The 12,866-nt window shown below is 54.4% G+C and overlaps 6 protein-coding genes across 6 annotated transcripts; 2 read left to right on the top strand and 4 right to left on the bottom strand.

The window, feature by feature from the left end:
* Positions 1-10: 10 nt before the first annotated feature.
* On the bottom strand, positions 11-760 carry M409DRAFT_16451 (uncharacterized protein; the record flags this gene model as incomplete). The annotated part of the gene is made up of 1 exon (XM_033803625.1): positions 11-760. One exon carries the CDS (start codon positions 758-760, stop codon positions 11-13), a length of 750 nt encoding a protein of 249 aa, XP_033675070.1.
* A 562-nt stretch (positions 761-1,322) lies between these two features.
* M409DRAFT_16452 (uncharacterized protein) lies at positions 1,323-3,962 on the top strand (the record flags this gene model as incomplete). Its single annotated transcript, XM_033803626.1, has 4 exons — positions 1,323-1,648; positions 1,730-2,105; positions 2,165-3,810; positions 3,881-3,962. The coding sequence occupies 4 exons, from the start codon at positions 1,323-1,325 to the stop codon at positions 3,960-3,962; spliced, it is 2,430 nt and encodes an 809-aa protein (XP_033675071.1).
* Positions 3,963-4,115: 153 nt separating this feature from the next.
* M409DRAFT_16453 (uncharacterized protein) lies at positions 4,116-6,551 on the bottom strand (the record flags this gene model as incomplete). The annotated part of the gene is made up of 1 exon (XM_033803627.1): positions 4,116-6,551. One exon carries the CDS (start codon positions 6,549-6,551, stop codon positions 4,116-4,118), a length of 2,436 nt encoding a protein of 811 aa, XP_033675072.1.
* A 675-nt stretch (positions 6,552-7,226) lies between these two features.
* M409DRAFT_16454 (uncharacterized protein) lies at positions 7,227-8,501 on the top strand (the record flags this gene model as incomplete). Its single annotated transcript, XM_033803628.1, has 1 exon — positions 7,227-8,501. One exon carries the CDS (start codon positions 7,227-7,229, stop codon positions 8,499-8,501), a length of 1,275 nt encoding a protein of 424 aa, XP_033675073.1.
* A 60-nt stretch (positions 8,502-8,561) lies between these two features.
* M409DRAFT_62303 (uncharacterized protein) lies at positions 8,562-10,238 on the bottom strand (the record flags this gene model as incomplete). The annotated part of the gene is made up of 3 exons (XM_033815112.1): positions 8,562-8,967; positions 9,022-9,921; positions 10,012-10,238. 3 exons carry the CDS (start codon positions 10,236-10,238, stop codon positions 8,562-8,564), a joined length of 1,533 nt encoding a protein of 510 aa, XP_033675074.1.
* A 1,726-nt stretch (positions 10,239-11,964) lies between these two features.
* M409DRAFT_16457 (uncharacterized protein) lies at positions 11,965-12,583 on the bottom strand (the record flags this gene model as incomplete). The annotated part of the gene is made up of 3 exons (XM_033803629.1): positions 11,965-12,230; positions 12,284-12,445; positions 12,511-12,583. 3 exons carry the CDS (start codon positions 12,581-12,583, stop codon positions 11,965-11,967), a joined length of 501 nt encoding a protein of 166 aa, XP_033675075.1.
* Between the last annotated feature and the right edge of the window lie 283 nt (positions 12,584-12,866).

Genomic DNA, 12,866 nt, shown 5'->3' on the forward strand with positions numbered 1-12,866 from the left:
CCACTCGCCCTCATATCCTCACACCTTTACTCCTCGCCAGATTCACAATCGCACCAGCCTGAAAGCCAACCCATTGTCCAAAGCCGCCCACCGCAGACCCCACCACTCTCACCTCCTCCAGCCTCCTGTCCAGAAACTCCTCCGTGTCTTCCATATCACTGCTCTGATCCACCGTGGTCTGAAAGACTTCCGTAGCAGCGTACACGCCACTCAAACTCGCCCTCTTCGTGTACCAACTCGCATCCACGCTTGTGTCACCTGCGAGATACCACATCTCGTCGGATAGGAGTCCAAGCTCGCGAAGGGAGGATGGAATGTTCTCGGCGAGGGACATGAGACCCAGCGCTTCTTGATAGCGAGGGAGAACGCCAGTGTCGATGTTGGCTCGTAATCGCTCCAATATCAGACTTTTGACCTTTCGTCCTACACCAATGTTCTGTCCTTCGGGAAACTGGATGCGGTGCTTCAGGGCGAGGCGCTGCGTGACGAGGTGATAGAGGACGAGATCGTACGCGCCTCGAGGGAAGAGGTTGGTGGAGATGTCGAGGTAGCCCACATCTTTCGCGCCGAGAGTAAGTGCTTGCTGTGTGAAGCCGTGGGCTGGGACATGCTTGATGGCGGAGGAAAGGATGGCGGATTCTGCTTCGCGATAAGGTGGTGGCTCTGGGTGTTCGTTTGAATGGTATAGAGCTTTTGATCGAGGTTGCAGGAGGAGCGGACGTAGTGAGGCTGGAGTACGAAGCAATGTACGAAGCGCCATTGGACTGGAGTGCGATAGAGCCATTGAATTCGTTGTTTTATCGTCTTGAAGGGAACGTCGAGAGATGAAGCAGAGATCGATTAATTTGATCTCGGGAGGTGAAGTGAAAGTAGAGCTGTGCCAGCCATTAAAGCCCAATCAAATTTTGATGGAAAGCTAGGGTCATTTAGCGTGGAATCGCCTAGCGTCAACTGCCCCGTGCACCCACAGCTTGACCACACATCAACACCACCTCGATCGATTTTGTCTACCAATGCAATATAGACGCGACCTCAGACCATCCATCCGCTCATATTGACTTGAGACGTCATGGGCAAAACAATGTGACAGTCAGCCTCTTTTACTGACTATTAGGACCTCATCAAAGCGTGCAAGCTGCTGGGGGCAGTGCTTTGCGGTGGCTGGCTGTTCGGCATGCTGTACCACGCCAGCTGCGCTCGAGGCGAGCAGCTGTGTGGTTGACGCATCTGGCGACCGGTCAACAGAGAGCCTGATTCACAGAAGCCTTCCCCTATGATGCCGGGGCTCAGCAATCCACGACCTACCTTACGTGTACACAGACATGGATACCGACAGCAATAAACGGCGTCCGTCGACCAAGCAAGATGCACAGGATCACGTTGTTCTCGACACGAAGCAACGTCCGACCTACGCTTATGATGGCCTGCCCACGCACACTTCCATCCGCCTGATCTCCGGGTTGCGAAAGGAGCTTGTTGACGGGATCCCACTTGTCGACACGACGAATGGTTCAAATTTTCCCGTTGTCGGCTTCTCTCTCAGAACTGTAGATCTCGTCGATTCCCTCTCATACGACTGCCTTAGCTACACCTGGGGAAGACCAACAAGGGTGTCGGAAAGCAAAGCCATTCATGACAGCTCCGAAGAGTACTACTCCCACAAAGCTGCGGTTCTCTGAAACGGTCATCTACTCTGGATTCGACGGAATCTCTTCTTATTCCTCCATAGGCTTCTCGAAAGAGACAACGCCCCGCAGGGGTTCAAAGACGAGCACCCGTTCTCGCGCCTTTGCGGCAGGAACAGATCGGAATCGCTCTGGATCGATTCGATATGTATCAATCAGGAAGACGTTGTTGAAAGGAGTCAACAAGTGCAGATCATGGATCGAATATACCGTAATGCCAACATTGTCCATGCCTGGCTCGGCGAGGCCGACCTTTTTTCCAAGGTGGCCATATATAGCCTGAGCGCTCTGAGCAAGCTCGGTGAAGACGCAGCGGACCGTGTGAGAGGCCTGCATCCACTTCACGACAATTCCGCGGAATTAGGCCTCGAACAAAGGATCTCTACTTCTGCCATCTACGCATTTCTGAAGCGGTCATGGGTAAGTGTTAGATCCTGCAAAGCGAGTTACTTTGATCACTTGCTCTGACTCGTCACCAGTTTCGCCGTGCATGGATAGTGCAAGAGGCTGTCTTGGCTGCAGAGCTGGTGATATGGTGCGGTCCTATACAAGTATCACTCGATGTACTGGGACTAAGCGCTCTATTTCTCTTGCGGAGCATGTGGTGGGGATTTATCACACCTGAAGTTCATTCCCGGAGAGAGACTGGTGGCTTTGGTGAAGGGATATCGCGTATTTTGCCACCCAGCGCGTTGGCAAAGGCTGCAGCGTCTCTCGCCGTGACCGATGGCCGTGCCGATCTGTACGAGACTGACGCCGACATCAATTCTGTCTTCGATCCAGTGTACGCCATTCTTCAAATCTACGACAAGAGAATTACCTTCAGCAAAGAAAATCAGGGGAGCTCGAAGAGTGTCGCCGGGGCTTACGATCATCCAGTAACAAGCTATGAAAGGATCTTCAGCTCATTCAGACTCCTCGAAGCGACTGAACCCAAAGATAAGGTCTACGCTTTTCTTGGGCTAAGGCCCGCTGGCGTTTCTGCCGGACCCTTGGTGCCGGACTACCGCAATGAGAAGTCATACCAGGCTGTCTACACAGAAGCTATGGTGTATGGGTTGCAGACTGCGGGAACACTTGATCTCCTCGCGTACAAGGAAGACGAGACTCGTGGCCGTGACTCTTCGTTGCCTTCGTGGGTGCCCGATCTCAGGAACCCTACCCTCAATCTGATCCAGGGCGCATCGATAACACCCTGGTCTGCGGCCGGAAACGTCCCCATCCACTTGGCCTTTCGCGAAGCTCACGGGACATTTAAGCTGCTCAGCCTTCGTGGCCTTCTGGTGGACGAAGTGCGCAATACCGCTACCTGGGAAAGGGACGACCTCTCCTGTGTTCAGGAACTCCTCGCCGAGATCCCTCGCCTGTACCCCGTTGCAAAGGCCAACGAGATCCCAGCATCCACTTCCTCCCACCAAGCAGCGTCGCCTTCCCTCGACCGAGATCAACATTCCCCCAGCAATCAAGACCCAACAACACAGAGCCGTGTAGAAGTCCTCTGGCGAACCCTAATAGCCGACTGCTGCCAGCACCAACACCCAGCACCTCGCCGATACGGCCTCGCATTCGCCAAAAGCCTCAGGCGGAAGATGAAAATGCTCGAGACCGCGGTTCTCTGCGGCAACCAGCGCGAACCCTCAGGACCATACAAGCTGCAGCTCTTGGAAAACGCGGTGTCCAGCTACAACCATTTCGCGCAGGCAGAGATGGCGGATTTCGCCTTCCAAGTCGCGGAAGTCCCAAGCGCAGTCGCTGAAGGGGGCAGCCCAGCAGAACCATCGCGGGAGACCCAATCCCAAGAACCCAGTCCTCAAGAACATCTCCTCCGCCCCTTCAAAAGTCTCTTCCCCAACACCCTAGTCCCTGCCGGACACATCTCCGACTCAACCACCACACACCCTGCCGACTTACGAGAAAAAGAATCCCGCACACGAGCATTACACGAGTTCGAAGTGCGCAAATCCCAAATGCTCGACCACCGGATCCTCTTCACCACGTCGACACACGGCTATCTAGGTCTCGGCCCACGATCCCTGCGTCCTGGTGATCAAGTCTGGTTGCTCGCGGGGGCGAAGGTGCCGCATGTGTTGAGGTTAAAGGGGAATGGGCGGTTTGAACTTGTTGGGTGAGTTTGTGAACATTCCCGTCTTGCTTGCTTTAAGGTCATACACGTACTGATGGCTTATGTTGAGTAGGGAGTGCTATGTTCATGGGATTATGCATGGGGAAGCTGTGCGTGGGAAGGAGAAGGAGTTTGTGGGGGTTGAACTTGAATAGCTTGAAGGGTAGTAGTAGAGTAGGTAGGTGAAGACGTCGTTTTGATGATGAATAGAGCACGTCGTTTTGCTCATGATGAATACCATCTTTTACGCTGTGCAAGTCTACGTCTAGCCATCATCAACATCACCATCATAAGACCTAACTGTCATCTCAATGACTGATATACTGAAACACCGCGCTGACGTCCTTCTCAGTGATCTCTTGCCTCAACAGCAGATCCTGAATCCTGCCCATGGGTCCCTGCTCGCCATCATTGACGAAGTGGTTCCACGTACTCGAGTCGCCATACAACATTGCCGGCGCCTTGATGGTCTGTCGACCGTTCTTGCAACGCTTGCACTTGAACGTGTCGTGTGTGTCGCTGGTGGTGCCAGGTCGGTATTGGAAAAGCTCACGCAGAGAGTCCAGACCGAAATGCCTCTCAACATCCTCGGCGGAGTCGACAACGCAGGATGACAGAGACTGCTTGTGTGCCTGGCGCTGAAAGATCTTCTCCTCGATCGTGCCTGTCGCGATGAAACGATAGACGAAGCAGTCCTTCTTCTGTCCGTCACGCCACACACGGGCGAGTGCCTGCTGATCCGCGGCTGGGTTCCAATCAGGGTCGAATAGTACCAGGCGATTGGCACCAATGAGGTTGATACCGCAGCCACCTGCTTTGGAAGAAAGCAAGAATACGAATTCCTCGCCCTCCGGGTTGTTGAACTTGTCGACCAGCTTCTGTCGCTTGTTGACATTCATGGTACCATCCAGGCGGAGGCAGCCGTAACTGCGATTGCGGCAGAGCTTCTCGAAAACATCAAGCGTTTGAGTGTAGTTTGAGATGAGCACGATCTTGTCGTTGGTGTCTTGTCGAATGCGTGCAAGCATGCGATCGAGCACCTGGAACTTGCCAGAGTACCATGGCTTGACATCGCGGTCACGGCCTCTCGCATCTTTGGGCACAAAGTCTTCTGGGAAGTGGTCCTCGCATCCAGGTAGGTCCTCTGGCAGATTGAGAAGGTCAGGATGATTGCAGAGCTTCTTCAGAAGACCAATCGCTTTAAGTGGCTGACTGCCCTTGCCACGTAGTAGACTCTGAATCTCGGGTGATTTGATGAAATAGTTGTAGAGGTCGAGTTGGAAGGGTGCCAGATTGCAGAAGACCACATGCTCATACTTGACTGGCAGATACTTGGAAAGAAGCTCGTTCGTGCGTCGAATGATGAACTTGTTGACGGTGGTGAGGAGTTCCTTGAGACGTTCGTCGCCCTTTTGGCGATCTGTGTCGCTGCCATCTGCATCGCGTCCGCGAAGAATAGGTATTTCGTATTGCTTTCGGAATTCCTGCCGGGTGCCCAAGTAGCCTGGGTTAGCGAAGTTAAGGAGCGCGAAGTACTCTGATAAATCGTTCTGAATGGGGGTGCCGGACAAGATTACTCTCTTTCGCACGTTCAAGCTGTTGAGTGCTTCGAATGTTTGGCTTTCGCCGTTCTTCAGACGATGACCCTCGTCGCAAAGCATGAGTCCAATGGGGGTGTTCCGCAGCTCGTCGACATAGAGGCGCAAGGTCTCGTAAGACACAATCAAGCAAGGCCTAACAACAGCTCTTCCAGTCGCTGAAGCCCACTGTCGTAGCTGTATGATGAGTTCGTCCTTCGACGCCTTGCCATCAATGGCGAAAGGTGTGATGGCGCCCTCTCCAAGCCACTTGACCAACTCATTTGCCCAGTTGCGAACCAAACTTGAAGGGCAAGCAATAACGCATTTCTGTATCGTACTCTTGCCAGCCTCGGGCGATTGCTTCAGCAGTGTCCACATCAGCGTGATGCATTGCAACGTCTTTCCAAGACCCATCCCGTCAGCCATGATGCAGCCCTCGGCATTTGCGTCGACCAGTCCAGTAGTGCATTTGTACATGAACTTGACACCCTCGATCTGATGTGGTCTGAGCACCTTAGTGAGGCGAGGATCGATCACAACCGGAACCTTTGGTCGCTCTGTGTCCACAGTCTTCTTGATGCCCAGGATGTCTGCCAGGCTCTTGTGCATCAACGGTTCATCCAGCTTTGTAGGCTCTTCCGCATCTTTCGTTCCCTCTCCCTCTTCCAGCGCCTTCTGCTCAGGCTTTCCGTCCACGGTCGGATCGAACAACACAATAGCAAACTCTCCACTGGGATCATGCAACGGCTTCGCCACGAAGACAGCACCCTGTCGCAAACCCAGCAACGGCGGCGGTCTTGATGAGTTGTACGCTCCAGGATCCTTGTTCTTCAGCGGTACGGAGAAGCGAGCGCGAAAGGTGGTGTCCTTGTCCTTGGCCTTGAACACAGGAAAGCGATTGACATCTCGAGTCGCAAGGGCAAGTCGATCTTCGTTAGTATACGGCTTGTCGCCGTCATCAGCTTCGCCATCGCCGCCAGCATAGTCGACCCTGCGTCTCTTGCGCGCCGGCTTCTCTGACACTCGGACGGGAGTATTTGCGCCAGGGCATTTGAATGGCTTGATCAGGCGGTCGGCGGTTTGGGGTGTGCCGCCGTAGAGACGCGCTCGGTGCTTGCCGGATACTGCAGGCGGGACATTCTCTTTGTCTGCAGCGACGGCCATTGCGAAGGTGTTGGGGGTGGACGGAGATGTTTGAAGAGTCGCCAAAACAATGTCTCGCCACTGCTCGAGGGAAGCTCGACGCGACGTTCGGAAGGCAGACGCGCGGGATGAGCACGAGCCTTCTCACCAAAACTCGTGACCGTGAAGTCTTGGCTGCGATGACTTCAGACCACAACCTTCACATCGGGCATCCATCTTGTGGCGATGACATTTTCCCTTTCAGCTTTCAGGTGCAGAATGATCTAGGCTCGAACTGAATACTAGAGCTGCGTGCCGCATCGCTGAAGCCTCTTCTATCCCCTTCGCTAACGAGAAGCCGAGCATGTAGCAGAGACAGGCTGACTTCGGCCGAGACGGACATTCCATCCATTCTCACGACTTCTTCCTCTCTCCTCGACTTCACCTCGTAGTAGCAACAACTACTCCAACCTGGCAGTGCTCGCAGTCACTAACTCGCTCTGGGCAATGACATCGACGAAAGTGCGAGGATGGTCGAGCAGCGAGGGCGCACAACTGAGTAATCCAGCTGAAGAGAAATGTCTCCGTGTTGAGGCGTCAGATCATGGGTTAGTGAGGTTGATGGATATATATACCGGTAGGTGTGGACGATGAAGTGTAGGCGACATCCTTCCATTCTTCGATACAGAGCCAAGACAGAAGAAAAAGGTCATCAAAATGCCCATGAAAGAAGTCTCCATCATCGGCGCCGGCCTCTCCGGCCTCTCCCTCTGCCTCTTCCTGGCCAAACACAACATCACCAGCAAGATCTACGAACTCCGCCCAGCAAACACCACCTCCGAAGGCGCCGTGATGCTTTCTCCCAACGCCCTACGAACGCTGGATATCCTTGGCCTCTACGCCCGCATCAAATCCAAAGGCTACCATTTCCGCGACCTCTCCTTCAACAACAACGACCACGAAACATTGGATACATACGAAATGGGCAACGCGGACAAATTCGGCTACGATGCCCTGCGCGTCTACCGTCAAGTCCTGCTAGATGAACTCAAAGCCATGATCGCCGAAGCGGGAAACGACAAGATCGAAATCCTCTACGAGAAGAAATTCTCCCACATCGTCTCTTCCACCACCACCGCCAACGACAACAACAACAATATAACCTTCGCCCTCACCGACGGCTCCACCCACACAACGCCCCTCCTCCTCGGCGCCGACGGAATCCACTCCACCCTCCGCGCGCACCTCGCACCCACCGCAGCACAACCAACATTCTCCTCATTCCTAGCCATAACCTTCCCCCTCAGCTCCTCACACCTCATCCTCCCCCCAACACCAACCCCCTACCCCCTCCCCGTCTCCATCTCCCACCCTTTAGGAGGAGCCTTCGTCCTCGCCCCCCAAAACCCCACCGCAACAGACCTCCTAGCCGGAACCCAAATCCGCACCCACGACCGCCCCCGCAGCGAATGGGACGCCTTCCTCCGCAACAAAGACCTCCTCTACAAAACCCACCTCCGCGGCCCCCACAACGACAAATACAACTCCTGGAACGCCCTAATAAAATCCGCCCTCGACGCCTGCCCCCTCGAAAAACTCTCCCTCTGGCCCTTTTACACCGTGCCCAAAATCCCTCGATGGTTCTCCGAAGAAGACGGCGGACGAGTCGTGATCCTGGGAGACGCTGCACATGCGATTCCGCCCGCGGCGGGGCAGGGGGTGTGTCAGGCGTTTGAGGATGTGCATTCTTTGGCTTTGGCGCTCGCGGCGGCGAATGAGGGGGTGGTGGAGTGGACGGAGGGGTTGGGGTGGTGGCAGGAGTATCGACAGGGGCGGGTGGAGAGGACGCAGGGGTTGACGGATGAGATGAATAGGAGGCGGATGCCCGGGTGGAGTGGGATGGGGGCGGAGAGGATGGATAGTAGTTGGTTGTTTGGGGTGGATGTGGAGGGGGATGTGAAGAGATACATCGATGGGCAGAAGGGACGTTGAAAGACTCTAATTGCATTCATAGGTAAACCAACACCGAAAGAAAACTACACTCCCCCATCACTACTCCTCCTTCTCCAACCCCTCACCCGCAAACCCCCCAACCCTCCCACTCCCAATCCCGACCCCACCCCTCCTCAACCTCCCCCCATCAACCCTCAACTCCACAACCTTCGGCCTCCGATACGTATACCCAAAGAAAGCCCCCTTCTTCCTCAACTCCAACACCCTTCTCCCCACCTCCGGATCCCTCAACATGCGATCCCGCGGCCTCTTCCTCTCCTTGTGATTCCTCCCCGCGGGCACCGTCACTTCGATCCCCAGCTCCACCCTCTTCTCCGCAACCTCCACCACCCGCTCCGCCTTCCACTTCTCGTAGTCCACCCCAAAGTGCTCTTTGATCCGCTGCAACTCGCCGTCCGAGCACGACTCGATCCCCAGATCGCACTTTTCCTTGCGGGTGCGTTCGCTCTTCCAGCGCGCATAGTGGTGGCCTAATGCCTGGGCGATTTGTTCTTCACACGCAGTATCTTCCAGACGTTCTTTCTCAATGTGCTCCTTGATACTGTCGTAGCTGGACGAGTCTTCGGTGAGGATGTCCTTTTCTTCTTCGAAGTACTTGGTGATGGATTGGTTCTCCTTCACCCGCGGGACGAAGGGTGGCTGGCTGAGATGGTGTTGCGTCCATTGGATGCCGTGGAAGAATTTGTGCTGCTTGATCTCTTCGGCTCCGTTGGTGTAGACGTGGCGAGCGAGGGGATTGCTTTGAGAAGCAGTGGAGTGGCGACGGGCGATTCGGCCTTCGGGTTGGCGGTATTGGCGAGAGCTGAGTCGGAAGTCTTTGTCCGTCAGGAGGCATTGGATGAGGTCGACAACTGCTTCACTGGGAGGTGGTAGCCATCGTCTCGACTCTGACGAAGGTCTGGCCCAGCGCTCATGACTTGGGAAGAGAAGCGTATTCCTGTGGTTGACGATACTCTCCTTGGTCCGCTGACGATTGTCGCAGTAGAAGGGTGTTCGCCCGTAGAGGCACTCATACAAGATGATGCCAATGCTCCACCAGTCGCAGCGGCCGTCGTATGGATACCCAAGGATCACCTCGGGTGCCATATACTGACTCGTCCCGACAACACTGCGAGCCAGCTTACGTCGTTCGATGCGGTTCCGCCAGTTCAACAACCCTTCACGACGAGCACCCTCTTCAGCATCAGGTTTTGGCGTGCCTCTGCCAGGCGAGCTTTTCGAGTCCGCACCATCCTGCTGCCCATCCATATCGTCTGCCTCATCAAACTCATCGCCCTTGATCTTGATTCCAATCTTCTCCAGCAAAGTCTCGCGCTGCGCATTGTAGTACGTCTGGCTATGCGCCCAATGTCCATTGAAAGCGAGTCCAAAGTCAGAGATCTTGAGGTGTCCGGACGAGCTGATCAGGAAGTTGTCGGGCTTGATATCTCGGTGTATCCACTTCATCTTGTGCGCTTCCTCGATACAAAGAATCATCTCTGCCACGTACTACCGGGCGACATCTTCTTCGAGGGCGTCTTCTCTCAATAGCAAGCCGAGAAAGTCACCGCCAATCATGTACTCCATGACGAGGTAGAGATTGGTGTTGTCTTGGAAGCTGGCGATGAGAGGGACGACCCAGCGCGAACCTTCTGAGGCTACGAGGAAGTCTCGCTCGGCTCGGAGATGGCCTTCTTGACATGCTCGAAGCATTTCGGACTTGCGGATGACTTTCATGGCGTAGACATCGCGGAGAGGCTGAGTAGCGGAGATGGTCCGCTTTGCTGTACATTCGGCATTGGCAGCCGTCTTTGGGTTTTGCTTCGAATCGGTTGTGTTGTCAGTGGTCTTTCCTCCGTTCTCAACAGGCTTCGGTCCACGGTCTGTGACCAGACGCACGACACCGAAGCTGCCCTTCCCAAGAACACGAATGGTGTCATATCCAGCAATGGAAATTCCTTTCATGTCACGTCTCATCATCGAAGTAGACTTCAGCACTCTCATCTGCCGCAGGTGATCACTCTCAGCCTTCAGCCACTGCTCCCTGGCTTTGACACGGTCTTCATGAGCCATTCCAATATCACCCATACGCTGTTCGAACTTCTTTCGACGGATCGAGCGAGGTGTCATGGGTTCCATCAGAATACTGTGGTATGTCTCCAAGGCGCATTTCGCAGCTGCGGCATTCTCAACAGTGGCAATTGACGGCTGAACATCGATCGTCTTCTCCTGGACAGGAATGTGGATGAAACGTCCGCTGTCCTCTTCAATCGGTGTGAGAATATTCTCATCAGTGTTGCCGGTGCCTTTGCTGAAGTTCGACAGAGCATCTTCGGGAGACAATCGCTTGTATCTCGAGCCAGAAGAGCCAGGTGAGGTGAATGATGTAGCACCAGTCGATGCTGTACTTGCTGGCGACCAAGTTGGAGTGCCATTTCTGCTGGCAGGCGTTGCCGAAGATGCAGTGCTTGGTACGGAATGGCGATCAGCTTTGGTAGGGGTAGTATGAGTCTCTCCATTCGTCTTGATATGTGGAACATTAGGCCTCGACTTTGGCTTGGATCGGTGGATGACAGTGTCTGTACCAGAGGTGATGTTGAACTTGCTCGCCAGGCTTTCAATACGTTCCGACACCTGGCGCAGGTGACCACTATCGTGCGAGTCGCGGGAGCCTTCACCTGAAGTGTTGGCTTTGGACGGTCGACCTTCTGACTGCACGCTGTTGGGCCCATCGAGCTGGCTATTGGTCACTCCTTCGAATCGGACGGAGCGTTTTCGCTGAGGCTGCTGCAATGTAGGTCGATCATTGCTCGAGGACGATCGCCAAAGGGTGCGGATCTTGTTGACTCGGGGAGTGTCGGGGGCTGAGAGGACGGAAGGTGGAGGAGTGGCAGTGCGGTGGTTTGGGGTCGATACACCGTCCATCATGGGGCGTGGAGGAGCTTGAAAGTGAAATGAGCATGTGAACCTAATGCATCACTTGATCTTCAATGACTGACTGTGAGATGAAGAGATCAGCTTCTCGAAGAGCCTCGAGGCAGTACGCCTCAGTCTCGACAGAGCAACGCTGCCGGTATCAGCTGGCGGTGGGCTTGATGTTGTCGCTGAGAGGGTGCGGTTGCTGAAGATGCGAGATCTCTTCTTGGTGAGGGAGGTTCGAAAGCTAGACTCGCTGTCGGCTCGGCGCTTTCGAATGTTGATGAAAGGCATGCTTCATGCGAAAGATGCCAACAACATGTAGAGATATCAATGGGAGAGGATGTGGGTTGTGAAGATGGGTTGAGCGTGTTGTGAGACCAATTGACGGGGATCCAAACGAAAGAGTGAAGGTAAGAAGCATCGTACCTACCGTCTCACATACATTCGTGGAAGCTGCATTCATTCATCCAAGGAAGCCTCGTCCAGATAGTGTACATTCCGCTTCCAACACCAGAACCCCGATATCAGTAAAAATTTCGTCAGCTCAAGAAAGCAAAGCAACAGCACCCAACACCGCCGCACTCCCAACAATCGCCGACCGCACATAGTTCTGGACTTTCCATTTCGCAACCAACGACTTGGTCTCTGCCTCGCTTGGGGCATCAGCGTTTCCAGCAGCCTTCGCTTCGAGCGCTTGAACACCGTTCCACATGACTGTGAAAGTGAAGCCCACAACAGATGGAGGTAGGACGGCAGCAAGACTGTACAGCACGACGGGTGGGATGGGGAATCTGCCTTGTGCGTGTCGGACTATATCGCGTATGTTAGCGAATCGATTGAGACGAAGCGTCAATGGTACTCACAATGATATGCAAGGAACGCAAAGCTACCGGAGAGGGCGATGGCAAAAGGAGGCACACTGTCCTTGCCGATGTGGTAGATACGACTCCATTGCTTCGCCTGTAGGTCGATGGGGGCCATCTGGCAGGCGGGAATGCCGATGAGGCTGAAAGAAGCGATGTATGCTGATTGAGGTGGGTGTTAACTAGGATGTTCTTGGAAATCTGCTGGTTTTGAAGTTTGGGCGTACCTGATAGTGCAGAGGCGCCGGAAAGGCCAAGCAGTTGGGCTACGGAGACGAGTTGTTGTGTTCGTTCGCTCATGATGTTGGTATTGAGCTTGTGCTTGGTTCGGACGAGCGAGAGTGAGATATTTGCTCCCAAGTGAGTCTCAAATGCTTCTGGAGTGTTGTATAAGGAACAATCAGAGTCCAAGGTCTGATTTCCCCACGCGTTGATGTCAACAGAAGGATGTCACCGAAATTCCGTCCAGAGCCGCTCAGACGCCGGGCACGTGACACGGTTCGGACATTTCTTCAGCCCGTCCAAGCTTGAGGCTTCTTAGTCCATGGTAGTCAGCATACGTTAGGCTCTCAAAAGGCACGAG

The sequence above is a fragment of the Zasmidium cellare genome (assembly GCF_010093935.1).
Source record: "Zasmidium cellare ATCC 36951 unplaced genomic scaffold M409scaffold_1, whole genome shotgun sequence".
Taxonomy (NCBI): Eukaryota; Fungi; Ascomycota; class Dothideomycetes; order Mycosphaerellales; family Mycosphaerellaceae; genus Zasmidium; species Zasmidium cellare.